The sequence below is a fragment of the Narcine bancroftii genome, chromosome 8 (genome assembly GCF_036971445.1).
Source record: "Narcine bancroftii isolate sNarBan1 chromosome 8, sNarBan1.hap1, whole genome shotgun sequence".
Classification (NCBI taxonomy): domain Eukaryota; kingdom Metazoa; phylum Chordata; class Chondrichthyes; order Torpediniformes; family Narcinidae; genus Narcine; species Narcine bancroftii.
In genome coordinates, this window is record NC_091476.1 from 160750402 (window position 1) to 160765043 (window position 14642).

At 34.7% G+C, this 14642-nt stretch overlaps 1 protein-coding gene across 1 annotated transcript in view; it reads left to right on the plus strand.

The window, feature by feature from the left end:
* LOC138742137 (uncharacterized) overlaps positions 1 to 14642 on the plus strand; it is a 145498-nt gene that overhangs the window by 71751 nt on the left and 59105 nt on the right. The window contains exons 15-17 of the mRNA XM_069896320.1: positions 7560 to 7678; positions 9271 to 9466; positions 10608 to 10851. Of these exons, the coding sequence (XP_069752421.1) occupies positions 7560 to 7678; positions 9271 to 9466; positions 10608 to 10851 (559 nt within the window). The remainder of the gene's footprint in view (positions 1 to 7559; positions 7679 to 9270; positions 9467 to 10607; positions 10852 to 14642) is intronic.

Here is a 14642-nt window from a genome sequence, read left to right on the forward strand (position 1 = left end):
TATTTGTCTCTCATGAATGATTTTGTTTAAAACACGGAAAATAGGAGCAGGACTATTTGAGCCCTTTGAGCCGTTTCTGTATTCACTATAATCATGGCTGATCATCTTTCTCAGTATTTTGTTCCCATTCTCTCCCTAAAGGCGTTGATCCTTTTGCATGGAGATACAGTAATGCAACTAGAATTGCTGTATCACAGTCCCAATGATCTAGGTTATATCCTGTGTCTAGTGTTGTCTTTGAATAGATTGCACATTTTTCCTGTGTCCATTTACATATCATCCAGGTGCTCTTATTCTCTCACATTACAAAAAATATTTGGAGGTCAGTAGGATAATTAGCCATAATAAATTTACCCTTGTGTGTAAATGGGTGGTCAAATCTGAGTGGGGACGGGGGTCGATGGGAATGTGGGGAAAATAAAGTTTAGTGAACAATTCGTGTAAATACTGGTTATTGATTGTTCTCATGGACAATGGAGCAAGGGATAATGTCTAAGCTGTTTATCTCTTTATGACTCAAAATGTATCTGCCTCTATTTTAAAAATAAATATTTTATTTTTAATTAAAAAAATATACATAGTAAAATCTTCATTTTCACAATATATTAAACTTTTTCACACAAAATAACAAAGAAAAACACCTCCCCCTTCCTACAAAATATAAAACCACACACCATCAGAGTATAAAAAATCTATGTGGGGAAATCACATCTGTTTATATTATAACTACATGTGTTATTATAATTGGGTGCTTATATAGTCCAAATATGTATGCCATATTTTGACAAATGTATCATACTTATTTTTTTAATTATATTTAATTTTCTACAACTATTCATCTCTGCAATTCATCGTGCTATGAGTAATGGAGAGTCAGACTTCCAAGTAGTTGCAATATACTTAGCTTCTGCTAAAGCTACTTAGATAAAAGAAATTTGGAATTTAGTTTAGCTTCAGTGGCAAAAGATAATAATTGGTGTAGAAAGTTATACTGTACTTGTCCATATCTTGCTTTGATAATTGATGTCATTATTATCCAAAAACTAATCAGACCAGCAACTTTCTGCTATTACAGCACCTAAATCTGACTCCCATCTCTCTCAACCTCTGTGAACCTGGTTTTGCACTTTCACTCTGGAGAGCATAATACATTTTTGTTATGAATTTAGGTGACTCATCCCATTTCACTAATTTCAGGTGGGTCCAACGTTGGCCCCTATCTTTCAGGAATGATCTTAGCTGGAGAAAATAGAAGAAAGTCCCATTAGCTACTTATATTTCTGTTTTAGTTGATGAAAAGACATAGAGTCTCCTCTGCATAGCAGTCTTCAATGTACCTTATTCCTTTGTCATACCAGGAGTTTAATATTCTGTTACCCAGATTCATAGGCAACAACACATTCTTACATAATCGTGCTCTTAATGATATCCCTGCCTTTTACCCAATGCACTCATTAATTTTTTGCCATATTCAAATATCATATGCATTAATATAGGATTATCTGTCTTTTTTGTTATTGACTTAACAGTGCACATAAATAAAATCCTTTAATCTGATTCAAATCCAAGAGGATGTGGGAATTGCCTTCCTCAAAGAAAGATTAAAGAAATCTGGCTTGTGCTGCCAAATAATATTTTCTAAAATCCAATAGCCTAAGTCCTCCTATTTTATAATCCATCATTAATTTTTCACATGATATTCTCGGCACCTTATTGGTCCATAGGAATTGCCTAATCTAATTATTTAGTGATTTAAAGAAATTTTCAGCAAAAAAATGGCAGCGATTGAAAAAGATACTATAATCTTAGCATCACTTTCATTTTGACACAGTTAACCCTTCCAATCAAAGTCATCGGCAAATCTTTCCAGTTCTGTAAATCCTTCTCTATCTTCCCTAGCATGGAGTATAATTTAATTTGTACAAATTCTATAGGTTATTGTCAGTCATAATTCCTAAGTATTTAATTCCATCTACTTTTGATTTAAATCAACTTCCTTTTTAATATCTGTCATAATCAAAGTTTGTCAATGGCATTATCTCACTTTTTTCATATTAATTTTATAACCTGAAACTCTTCCATATTTTTCTAGTGTTGTTTGTAATTTCTTCAAAGACTCAACTGGGTCAGATAAGTATAGTAGCACATCATCAGCAAATAGGCTGATTTTATGTTTTTCTTGTCCAACTTTGAAGCCTTTAATATCCAAAACTCTCCTTATAATCTCAGCCAGTGGTTCAATTGCAAGGATAAAAAGCATTGGGAGCAGGGGACACCCTGCTGATATTTGACTATTAGTTGTAATTTTGGCTTGTGATTTATCATAGAGAGTTGTTAACAAATTTATGAATATTCTACCAAATTTCTCCAATAGTTTAAATGAAAAAAAAACATTCTAAGGCCATTGAATGTGCTTTCTGTGTCAAGGGAGACTGTTATTATTGGAATTCAGTTTTGATTTAGCCATAGGTATTGTATTAAATAACCTGCCCAGTCTTTTTGAAGGGTGTCTTCCTTTAGCTGATCTGTATGTTCAATTTAGGTAAATATTGTCCCAATCTATTAGCTAATGCTTTTGCCAGTAGCATTCAAAAGTGAGATAGGTCTATAGGATGAGGTTTTTAATGGATCAATGTTTTTTCCCAGCAATACTGTAATAATAACTGTTGAAAAAGAATCCAGGAGAGTCTGAGTCTCTACTGCTCAGTCTATCACATTCATTATAAGAGGAATCAACAGATCTTTAAATTGTCTATAGAACTCGGGTAGGAACCCATCCTCCCCGGAGACTTATTAGCCTTCTCAATTTCTTCTCTTGTGAAAGGGGCGTCTAACTCTGTCTGTTCTCTCACCTCTAATTTTGGAAGTTCAACATTCGCTAGGAACTCATCCATTACATTATCATCACCTAATAATTCTGATTTATATAATTTGTATAATATGGTCTAAAAATATCATTAATTTCTTTTTGATTATACATTAGGATGTTGGCTTCTTTTTTTTAAAAGACTTTATTTAAAATTTTTAAGGATGTTGGCTTCTATTTTAATTGCAATTATCATCCTCAATGACTCCACTTGCCAAGACAAAACTATGTGCTTGTTTTCCTAATTCTTAAAATAATTTTTTTCATTTTATACATTTGTAATGTGTTGTACCTCATTTTTTAATTCTCTAGTATATTTTCTTGTAAACCCATCCTTTGATGTTCTTTCTCCAGTTCTGTTATCTTTATCCAAACCATCCAATTTTGCAATATGCTGTCTTTTAAGATTTTTTGTATAAGAAATAATTTGCCCTCTCAGATATGCTTTAAGTATATCCCATATCAAAAAGTTATTATCAGTAGAAGGGAGATTTGTCTCACAAAATAATAAACTCACAGAAGCCTGTCCTTTTCAACAACATGGCATTAAGACACCATCTGTATACATTTTCTTGTTTTTCCGCTATCGCAATAATAGCCTCGCCAAGTATTCTGTTTTTAACCGCTCTATTTTTTAACTGTGCAGACATTAAAAATAAATCATTTCTTTTATGTGATTCATGGAGCTGCCTCCAAATATCAATCAGATTTAAATCTTTCATAAATGTGTCACTTTTGCAGCTTTTGCCCTCGTTACTGTTTTCACTGATTTATCCAACATCAGATCCAAACAGAAATTAAAATCTCCCCGACCAGTATATTTTGTCTACCCCCTTCTTCTTTTAAAAAGATATCCTTCATAAAGGCATCATTTAATTTGGAGTGTACATGTTCATAGATGTCCAAGATTCTGCATAAATTTTACAATGTTCCATTACCAAACTCCTGGCTTGGTCAACTGATATATCTTCGACTATTACTGGTACATTTTTATTGATTAAAATCGCTACTCCTCTCACCTTTGAACTGAAAGAAGACAGTATTACTTGCCACACCCATCCTCTTTTTAATTTAGCATGCTCCGATTTAGTAAGGTGTGTTTCTTGCAAGAAAACTACATCCATCTTTAGTTTTTTTAATTATGCCAAGATCAACCCGTTTAACCTGTTAACATTCAGGATATATCATCGAGTATTTTATATTTTTTGGCCGCTGTTGCCTTCTTACATCATCAAAATTCTTCCTTTGCTTAAATAAAGCTGGGCTAAAGTCTTGAAAGAATAACTCATTTCTGCCATCGATCTCAAGAGCATCATTGTGCTGCTTAAAGTAATCAAATCCTGTTCCCAAAACTGCTTCCCATTCCCAGTAACTCAAAAGTCTTACCAGGACCGGCCGTGGTTGCTGCTCGTCAGATCTTATGGGTCTGAGCACTTTCTATTTGTAGTTTTCTGTTGAATTTATTTTCTCCCATCACTCATGGGATCCAAGTTTCAAAGAAACTCATTGGGTCTCTCCGTTCGGTCCCTTCCTTCAAACCAATAATCAGAACGTTATTGCATCTGCTGAAATTCTCCATGTGGTGGATCTTATCCAGCTTAGCTTATTTATCCAAGTCTCATTTTTTTTGCATCCTCTTTTAAAGTTTTAATCTATTATTGCTTTTTAACCAAGTCAACTTCCATGGCCCATTCATTGCATTAAATCCTCAATTGCCTCTTTAAATTCAGTTATCTTCTCTGACATATCTCTCAATACAGTTTCAACACCCATGAAATGATTGCATAAAGTCTCCATCTTATCCAGGATTATATTCAGATCTTGTGCTGAACCCCCCAGCACTGCTGGGTTGAGCCAGCCCCAAGGCTGCTCTTGTGCCATTCCCTTTTGGTCCATCACCCAATATTCCTGGCTGAGTTGGTGTTTCTTCCGATTTTGTTTTTTGCTGTCTTGGCTTCTTAGTTTTCATTTTGATCATTCACAGTGAAAAAATTCTTAGTTTTAAAATTTTTAACTGTCCTTTTAATACTCTTTCTGGAGAGGTCATCCAAGACACGTCTGTCTAGATCCTTCGCATGGCCATGCCCCCTGGGAATTCTCTATCGCTTTAATTAAATATATTTAATGACTTGGTTCACTATCCTCTTAGTGAAACAAAAATTTCCTCCTTTCAGTCCAAGATCTCTTGCCCTCTAAATTGAGATATTAATCATCATTCATGACATCCAGTCAGGAAAGCATTCACTCTTCATTGCATCTGTCTCACCCTGTCAATTATATTTCAACCCAGTTTCTCCTCCCTACCCCCACTCCCCCATTCTTCTAAATCCAAGTAATCTTTCTTCATATGCAGACCTGCCATCTGAAGAATCTGGTGAACCGTTGATACACTCCCTCCATAGTAATTGTCTTCTCCTTAAATAAGGAGACCAAAACTCCATACAGTATTCCAAATGTGGTCTCGTCCAGCACTTATATAATTGTGGTATTCAATCTACTATTCAAATCATCCTGCTGTGAAGGCCACCTTTAACCTCTACTCTACTGCAATGTTTGAGTGCTAGTGATAGTCCTGACCACTAGAGGGAGTTGGAGACAATTTGTTGCTGTTGTTTAAAAATGGATGCCTCCACAAGATCATGAGTACTGTAGCTATATTTGTTATAAAAGAACCTGTTTATTTATTACAATAAAAGAAACATCACATGGTACCAGGAGTGGAAAAAACACCAGGAATGTGCAGAGTGAGAATCAGTCGATGGTAGCAGAAAACATGGAGAGTGTAAAGGCTTCTGAGGCTGTAAATTGCACTGGACATGTCGGCCATGAGTGGAGATAGTGGACTCGATAGCAAACCTAATGCAGGGAAGATTGCACTGCTACTTACCATGGCGGGGCCTCAACTACTAACGGTTTTCAACACATTTCTTTTTGCTGAGGCAGCTGACCAGGGCAAGTTCGACAAGGTTGAGATGTTTGAAGAATACTGTTCCCTAACGAAAAATGAAATGTTTGAGACGAGCACATTTCGCTCGTGCACGCAGCTTCAGGGAAAGAGCTTTGATTCATTTTTAATGGACTTGAAATTAAAAGCGAACATGCAATTTTGGATAGTTGCAAGATTCAATGATCTATGATCAAATAGTCTTTGAGATTATTGATAAGAAAGTGAGAGAGAGAGGTTACCTTAGCTGGAGTTTTGAAGATATGCCTTGCCAGTGAAATAGATCTGCAGCATGTGAAAAAGTTTGATGCTAGTGCAAAAGCCAGTGAAAATGAAGGCATAGTCATAGCCACAGTGTCTGGACACGCACAAACAAAAAAAAAGAGATATGGGAAACAACAAAAAGATGGAGAGACATTCAATTGTAAACGATGTGGCACTCAACATGCACCCAAACTTTGGGAAAGTCTGTAATGAATACAAAGGACAGAATAATTAAGCAAAGCAAGTTTTTCCAAAGGGAAATAAAACAGAAGTGAAAGCATGCACACTATACACACTATAGAAGAAACTACTCAGTGATGCCCTGTGCAGAAAGACTATAAACCAACATACACTGAACAGCCAAGCCTGAACAGAGTTGAGCAGGATAAGTGGTCTGTGTCATTGCATACAAATGAAACAAATAGTTATTTCAAGTTGGACACTGGGGCAAAGATTAATTTGATCTGTGAGTGTGATATCAGGGCAATGAAGATAAAGCCATAGATGCTCTAAACCACAAAGCCTACAATGGACAGAGCATTGATATGAAAGGTACATATAAACTCAAGCTGAAAGATAAAGAGCACCACATCAGGTTCCCAGTAGTCTCAGATGGAGATGAATCACCACTTGGTGACAAAGCATGTGAAAACATAAGCCTAGTCAAGTGTAATTAAGTGTACCACATTAACAGCGACAATGCACGGAACTGCATAGAGGAAATACTGGACCAATTTCCAGACATCTTCAAGGAATTTGGAGTTCTGCCATTCACCTATAAGAATCAGTTAAAAGAGCTTACACAGCCAGTAGTGCTTGCCCTGAGGTGGGTTCCATCACCACTAAAAGAAAAGCTCAAGCAGGAACTCAACTGAATGATAGTACTAGGGGTCATTGTTATGACATAGACCAGCAGCTATAGAAATTCACCAAGACAATGGTATCATCAAAACAATAATTTTTATTAATAATATAAAATCTTAGTTAACTTTAAACTTAACCCCACTATATATACATGTGTGTGTGTGTGTGTGACAAATCCCAAACCATTATAGTTCAGACATAATTCTGAAGAGATGGTTTTAAAGTTCAGTCTTAGAAATATTTTGTGTTGAAATTCGGAGTCTTTAAACTGCTGTTCAAAAGTTCTCAAACTCACAAATTCTTGTAGATTTGCTTTCAAATATTTATTTCATGGTTTTTTAAGTTATAGTAACCCTGATAAAAATATCTTTCTACCAAGTTATACTTCTGACTGGACATTTTAGTTTGCGTTCAGAGTTATTAAAAATAAGACATAAAAACTTGCATCTATAATTGCCCATGTGTGTTCTAGCAGCCAAAATTGAATGCAAGAATTAAAGATTTTTTATAAGGATTACAGATATCATGGAGATGTTTAAAGATTAATCTGTTCAAATGATGGGAACATCATTTAGTGATGTTTATTATTATTCCATTTATTGTTTTTTTTTCTTCCATTAGATTTATAGGGCCCTTTATTATCATAATTCCCAGGATGATGTTCAACATTGCAAAGTTCTTATTTCTGTACTTTGAATTTTTTTTTGCCTTTGCCTATTCCATTTGGTTAATATTTGCAGGTAAGTGTAATGCTTTGTTTTCTTTTATCCATTTTGCTTTTCCAATAATCCAAAAACTTGAATTTATATATGTAGTCCCATAAGCAACAAAGACAATAGTTAAAATGGAGAATAGAGAAGTAGCAGTGCTTTGTATTTGTTTTCCAATTGCAACAGGATACCATAAATAATGAGAAAGCAAGGGTCCCATGGACCTGGTGGTTTAAATCCTAACTTGAAGAAGCATCAAGGATGTGGATGCATTAGTTTTGATATTCTAGAATAGACTATGGAAGAGAAAGGATGCAACATGTGATATTAGTCTTCATTACAAATACAACATGAGGTTCTTGAACTTGTTTTTGGAGATGACAACAGGAAAGGATAAAAGGGTTATGAATTTGACTAGTTCTGGGGGGAAATAAATTAAGAGTAATTCTTGTAGCCTGTAAAATTCCACATTAATATGAAGTTTTGACACAAGAGAGCAGGTCTGAATGTGTTTTATGTACAACTCTCAGATCTGATGGTTGTCTGCCATATCTATCCCAATTTCTGTTCTTTAAACAAAATGAAGCAGAATTAAGATCTGTAATCAGAAGAACCTTGGATGATAATGAACAATGGTATTAATGAGAAATAGTTTGCAAAAGTAGGAGGCAAGAATTTGTTTAAGTATATCAGTGGCCACAGACAGAGTGCAGCAAATAAAGGGCCAAAGATTAGATGATTAAGATTTAAAAGCAAAGAAGAGAGTTGATGGGATGTGATACACGCTGCAGATATATTTGGAACTTTGCTCTTGTTTTTGGAGCTGCTTGCACAGGATACATATTTGCTAAATATCTCTACAACTGATTTCTTTCCTATCTCAAATCACACCTTTCTTTATCGATGCATTTTTGTTACAGGCTATTTGCATTTTGACCACCTAGTGATAAGTCAAGGGTTGCCTCAATGAAACTGAGCATAGTCCCTTTGGTATATACAGTATATTGGATCTCTTCTACTTCTGACATTATGACTGGACCAGGCTGGTGTCTTATTGTGTTTGTCTGAGCAATATCAAGTGAAACATCCCTGTTGAACTTGCATACTTTATTCATCCCATGATAGAGTGCACTTAACATCCACTAACAATAAATACCAACTACCCCTACCTTCATGCTCTATTACTATATTGTGCAATAATTGTGTACACGAGTGTATAAAATAAAAAAGGGTGATAAAATTAAGAAAAGCCAAATAATTCAGTCAAAGCCAAAAACAAAAGGTAGGAATGAAATGTTCACTGCTCTTGACTGAAAAGGCTTAATGATCACAAAATATGCATTAGTTTTCTCATTAAATCTACATTAAAGTACACATCAGATAACCCACAAAAAATTAATTACTGTGTAACCTATGAAGCAAGCATTTGTATATTAAGAGAGAATATCAGTGATTACATATTTATTCAGTCAAATATGAGGAGTTCAAATGTCTTTTTGCTCTATTACTTAGCAAAATGTAAGTTTTTTTATGTTCATCAAAATAATAGAATCATTTAATATTTAGCTTTGCCTATTTCCAAATAAAAGGTTATGCTTTTTTATCTTTTTGTCTGCATGTAGGAACTTTAGAACTACAAACGTTGGATGAATCATTGTTTCTCATTTTTCGGATTAGTGTTCATGAGCAATGGCAGCTGGTACATATAGAAGATGAAGATGTTATTTTAGCATACATCATTATTGGGACTTTCATTAGCATTATGTCATTCCTGTGTTTCAGTTTATTTACTGCATTACTGAGTAATGCATATATAAGGTAAGGAAATTTTAAGAAATTTTGCCATTTTTGCATCTATCACCCTTTCAGGTAGTGAATTAAGGACTCCTATCATTTCTGATTTTTAAAAAAAATCTTATTATCATGTCCTTCTAAAAATTACATTAAACTTTCACCTCTTTGTTTTTTTACCATCAGTAGAAGAAAATAGGTCCTTTCTATTTATTCATTCTAATCCTCTCATAAATTTTATACTACCCAATTATATCTTGCTTCATACTCTTCCAAAGGAGACAACTCCAGTTTTTCTATTTTACCTTCCTAGACACTTGCTTTTAAATTTTCTCTGCACCTTTTCCAGTGCAATCGCATCTTTGCAATAATGTGGTCATCATTCTGCTTGGATTTTCTGTGCTTCAGATAATATAGAAAAGCAGTCACATGCTTCTAAAATTGTCTTATCTGCATGTCTTGCAATCTGTAAGGACCTGTGGTGACCTGAAAGAAAGAGGTTATCATCTGGGGTGTAGAGAAAGTCGGGAGACGTAATCAAACATGCAGTAAAGATTCACTTAAGAAAGTGCCCTGTTGAAATTCCTGAGTGTTAGGAAACAATTCAGAAAAAGTTGAACTGTTTATCTGCAGATAAAGTCAAATTTCAATTGTATACCATTGAAAAATTAACAGGTTTGCACAGTTGAATTTTAAGGCCTCAGTGCTGAAAATGCATGGTAGATGAATCAGTAAGATTTAACAGAAGGAAAAATAATAACATTTCAGGTGCATGCCCAAAATGTCGAGTTTTTTTTCTTGATTCTCTGTCAGATAAAGTGAAATCAGAGTTTCATTGCTGCACTATTTTTTTACATCAGTCTTCTGCCCTGCATTGAAAATGTTTTGATCATGGCATTGGATACAAGCACTAAATTTTTCCTGACCCATTAATACCAACATAGCTCTATTGCTTAATTTAAAATATTTATGGCTCTTTAAGTATAAATACTGTTTAAATAACTGGAACTATTTTATGACATTGCTTGACATGTAAAAAGCAAAATGTGATATCTGAAAAAATAAGTTGAAGTCCAAGACTGTCTACATCCATACTTGAATTGCTTGTACTCCAGCTTTAAAGACAAATCATTTAGCTGGTGTCTTCATTTTATCTTTTCTTTGTCAGAATTCATGACAATTTGAATGCCAGTGTACTTATGCTTCGAGTCAGTATTATACTGCAAGCAGAAAAGAGGTGGCATACCTTCCTGCACAAGAACAAGTTTTCAGGTTTCACATTAGAACACTATGCACCATTAGAGGTACGATGCAACAGAATGGAAAAGCAAAGGAGATTCGAAACATTTGCATGTAAGGAAACTAAAGCAGAAAAAGAAGGAAGACTTTTGGAATTTGCTTTTAAAATTAAGGTACAATTTGATTTAAAAAATATACAAATGTTTATTTAATGTCATTAGATTAGTGGGAAGTTCTCTGAGTAATCGTATATCCTTTAAGATTTGTGCCGAGAAGTTCATCTGTGGAGACTACAGGCATTGTTTGTAAACTGCCACACAGTTCCTGCTTCTGAAGCGGGTATGAAGCAGAAATTAAAACTAAAACACGAAAGTCTGCAGACATCATGGTTGAAGTAAGAACACAATGCTGGAGAAACTCAGCAGGTCAAACAGTGTACTTTATATAGAAAAGTTAAAGATACATAACCGATGTTTTAGGCTTGAGATGAAGCACTCAAGCCCAAAACATTGGTTAGGTATCTTTATTTTTGCTTTAATAAAGTACACTGTTTGACCTGCTGAGTTTCTCCAGCATTGTGTTCTTACAATTAAGAAGGAATTCTGCAGCTAGATCATAATACTTACTTGCACAAAGATTCACTGTTTTTTATCCTGAAAAGGCCAGGAAACAGTTCCATCCCAGAAAATCATATCAATATGACTCAACATATGCACATGGGGGGCATCACGTTATGTGGTAGAGCCAAGAAGGGGAAATCTGATACTCTTGGGAATTAGTTTAAAATTTAAAGTGCTAAATAAGCAAAGTACTTTGAACCAAACTGTTGAAAACTGCTCAAGAACTACTTTATAATGATCTAAGAATGTCACCTAAGAAAGCAAAAAACATTACTGACCTTTCGTGAACGCAACAAGAACATCAACAAGAGAAAGAAACAAGGCCTACCATTTTGATGGATCTGGGAGTTGGGGTAGAAACTCATCCACGGGCAAGTTATGCCCCTACGAGGGCTATTAGATGCTCCACAGCGCCATCACAGCTGCTTCTTAGGGGTGATAGCGTTGAAGAAGAATACAATGAAATGCGCATCCGCACCTTCCTGTGCATGCACAGATCAGAAGAATTCCAAGATGTTGCTGGAGCCAGCAGCATTTTTGTTGGCTCCAATAAATATAAATTTTTAGAAGAAGTTTATTTAAATGAATCACAGGCCAGCAATGAAGAAGAGCAAGAAATAAAGCAAGTAAAAGTTTTCAAAGACAAAGGCAGCAAACTTAAAATGTTAGAGGAAGAAGACTGTACAATTGCTGAGCTATTAAAAGAACTGAGAGAGATGAGAGCAGACATGAAACATTCAAATAAACAAATGAAGAAATATTTTGCTATCATACATAAAATGCAAAATAAATTGGACAATGTAGATGAAAGAGTTAAAACTGGAAACTGGTATGGAGGAGGCAAAGGACAGAATGGTGAAAATGGAAAATGAAACAGACGCACGGGCTATTGAAAAGAAGCAAATTTGGGGAAAAGTAGCCATTACAAAACTTTAGTAGAAGAAATAAATATCAAAATTGTTGGCCTTAAAGAAGCTGATGATCTGATAAGATTTTTCCAATGATGGATTCCAGGCGTCTTGGGACCAGATAAATTTGAAAATACTGAAATTGAAAGGGCACATAGAGCTTTGAGACCTCAGCCATTACCAGATCAGAAACTGAGATCTATATTGATAAAATGTCTTCACTATAAAGATAGAAAATATTAGCACTAGTAGCACAATGAGCTAGAGAAAGACAGGGTGCTCTGGAATTACGTGGACAGATATTATTTTCTGTCCTGATGTAAGATTGGAATTGCTGAAGAGAAGAATTTAACATGGTGAAACATGTCTTATGGCAAAAAGGTTACAAATTTGTTCTGCATCAACCTGCCTCTTTGAAGATTTTCTTCCAAGGAGGACAGAACAAGTTCTTCATAAATCATGTCCATGCAGAGGAATTTATGGACACACTGCCAACTAATCAGCAAGAGGGAGTTTGAAAATTATTTGATTAATAAATAGGAGGGTTTTAATTTTCTGTAAATGAAAGATTGATATATGGTAAACATCTGGGGGAGTTAGAGGTGATAGGGACTGACGACTATCGAGTCGTGTGTATTTGTGGAAGATGCTGCAATCCATAAAATGGAGGGGGGGGTAATGTGTATTATTTAAGCAACATTAATCGAGATTTTTTGTTATTTTTTGTTATTTTTTGTGAGTATTATAACTGCAATAAATAAATTGACTGTGTTTAACTTTTTCTTATCTGGAGTCATCCCTTAACATGGCAGATAAATATCCGAATTGTTGAGGAGGTACGAGGAGAGAGGTGAAGTGGGAAATAGCAGTAGACAGGGATCAAATTAAATATCAACGAGTATTTTACATTTTATTGTTAACTGGCTGTGATGAGGAAAAGAAAACTGGCATATATTTTAAAAATGAGAGTAAATATAGCTTTTTTACAACAGACATTTAATTGAAACAGTGCATTAGAAATTAAAAAGGGATTGAGTGGGGTGTGTCACAGCTTCTTCATTCAATTCAAAAGCAAGGGGAGTGGCAATCTTGATAAAGAAGACCTTTCCGGTTAAGATACAGAATGTAGTAATTTACCCTTCAGGGAGATATGTTATTGTACATTGTCAAATTTTTTTGGAGTTTTGGACCCTTATAAACATATATGTGCTGAATCTGGATGATGAAAAATTTATACAAGAATCATTTCTCGATTTGGCAGAAACACGTCAGAATATATTAATAGATAGGGATTTTAATTTTTGTTTTGACCCAGTTTTAGATAAATCAACTAAAGTAATTACAAGGGCAATGGCAGCAAAAGCCACCTTGATGTTATTGAAAGGCCTGAATTTAATAGACATATGGAGAAGAATCCACCTGAGAGAGATTATTCTTTTTATTCAAATAATCATGATTCTTATTCGAGAACAGATTTATTTTTAATATCAGCACATCTCCAAGATAGAATTAACCAAGTTTATTATAAAACAAGAATTTTATTGGATCATTCCCCTTTGTTAATGACAGTTACAATGCCAGATAAAGAAGAATCAATTTATAGATGGAGATTTAACTCAATGTTATTAAAAATTCAGATTTTTATGATTTTGTCAGTAGGAAAATTTGAGACTAATTCTAATGTGGTTAATAATAAACTTATTTTATGGGATGCAATGAAAGCATACTTAAGAGGACAAATTATCAATTATTCTTCTAAAATTAAGACAGATTACATGAAAGAGGTAGGCCAATTGGAGAAAGAGTTAAAATGTTTAGAAAAATATCTGCAAAGATGGACTTCTGAGGAAAAACGTAGATGGCATAAATAAGAAAATTCAGTATAATACATTAATACATATAGAACAGAGAAAGAAAAATGAGAATTAAGCAGAGATACTATAAAGTTAGGTGAGCAGGCCCAGATGTCCTTGCTTGGCAGTTGAAAACAGAACAAGTTTCAAGAGCGATTAAAGCAATTAAGATGGAGTCTGATGCGACTACTTATAAAGCTCAAGAAATTAATGAAGCTTTTTATTTTAAGTTATATCAATTGGAGTCACAGAGAGATAATAACAAAATAGAAGACTTTTTGTCATAAATAAGGTTACCAAAGCTAAGTTTGCAAGTGCAAGTGAAGCTGGATGCCCCCTTCACCCCAATGGAGTTGAGGGGGGTCATTGAGCTCTGCATCCGAGAGTGCTGAAGGAAGTAGCCCAGGAAATAGTGGATGCGTTGGTGATAATGTTTCAAACCTCTGGATACTGGATTAGTTCCTAAGGATTGGAGGGTGGTCAACGTAACCCCACTCTTTAAGAAGGGAGGGAGAGAGAAATCGGGAAACCAGTTAGCCTGACATCGATAGTAGGCAAGGTGCTAGAATCGGTTATTAAAGAT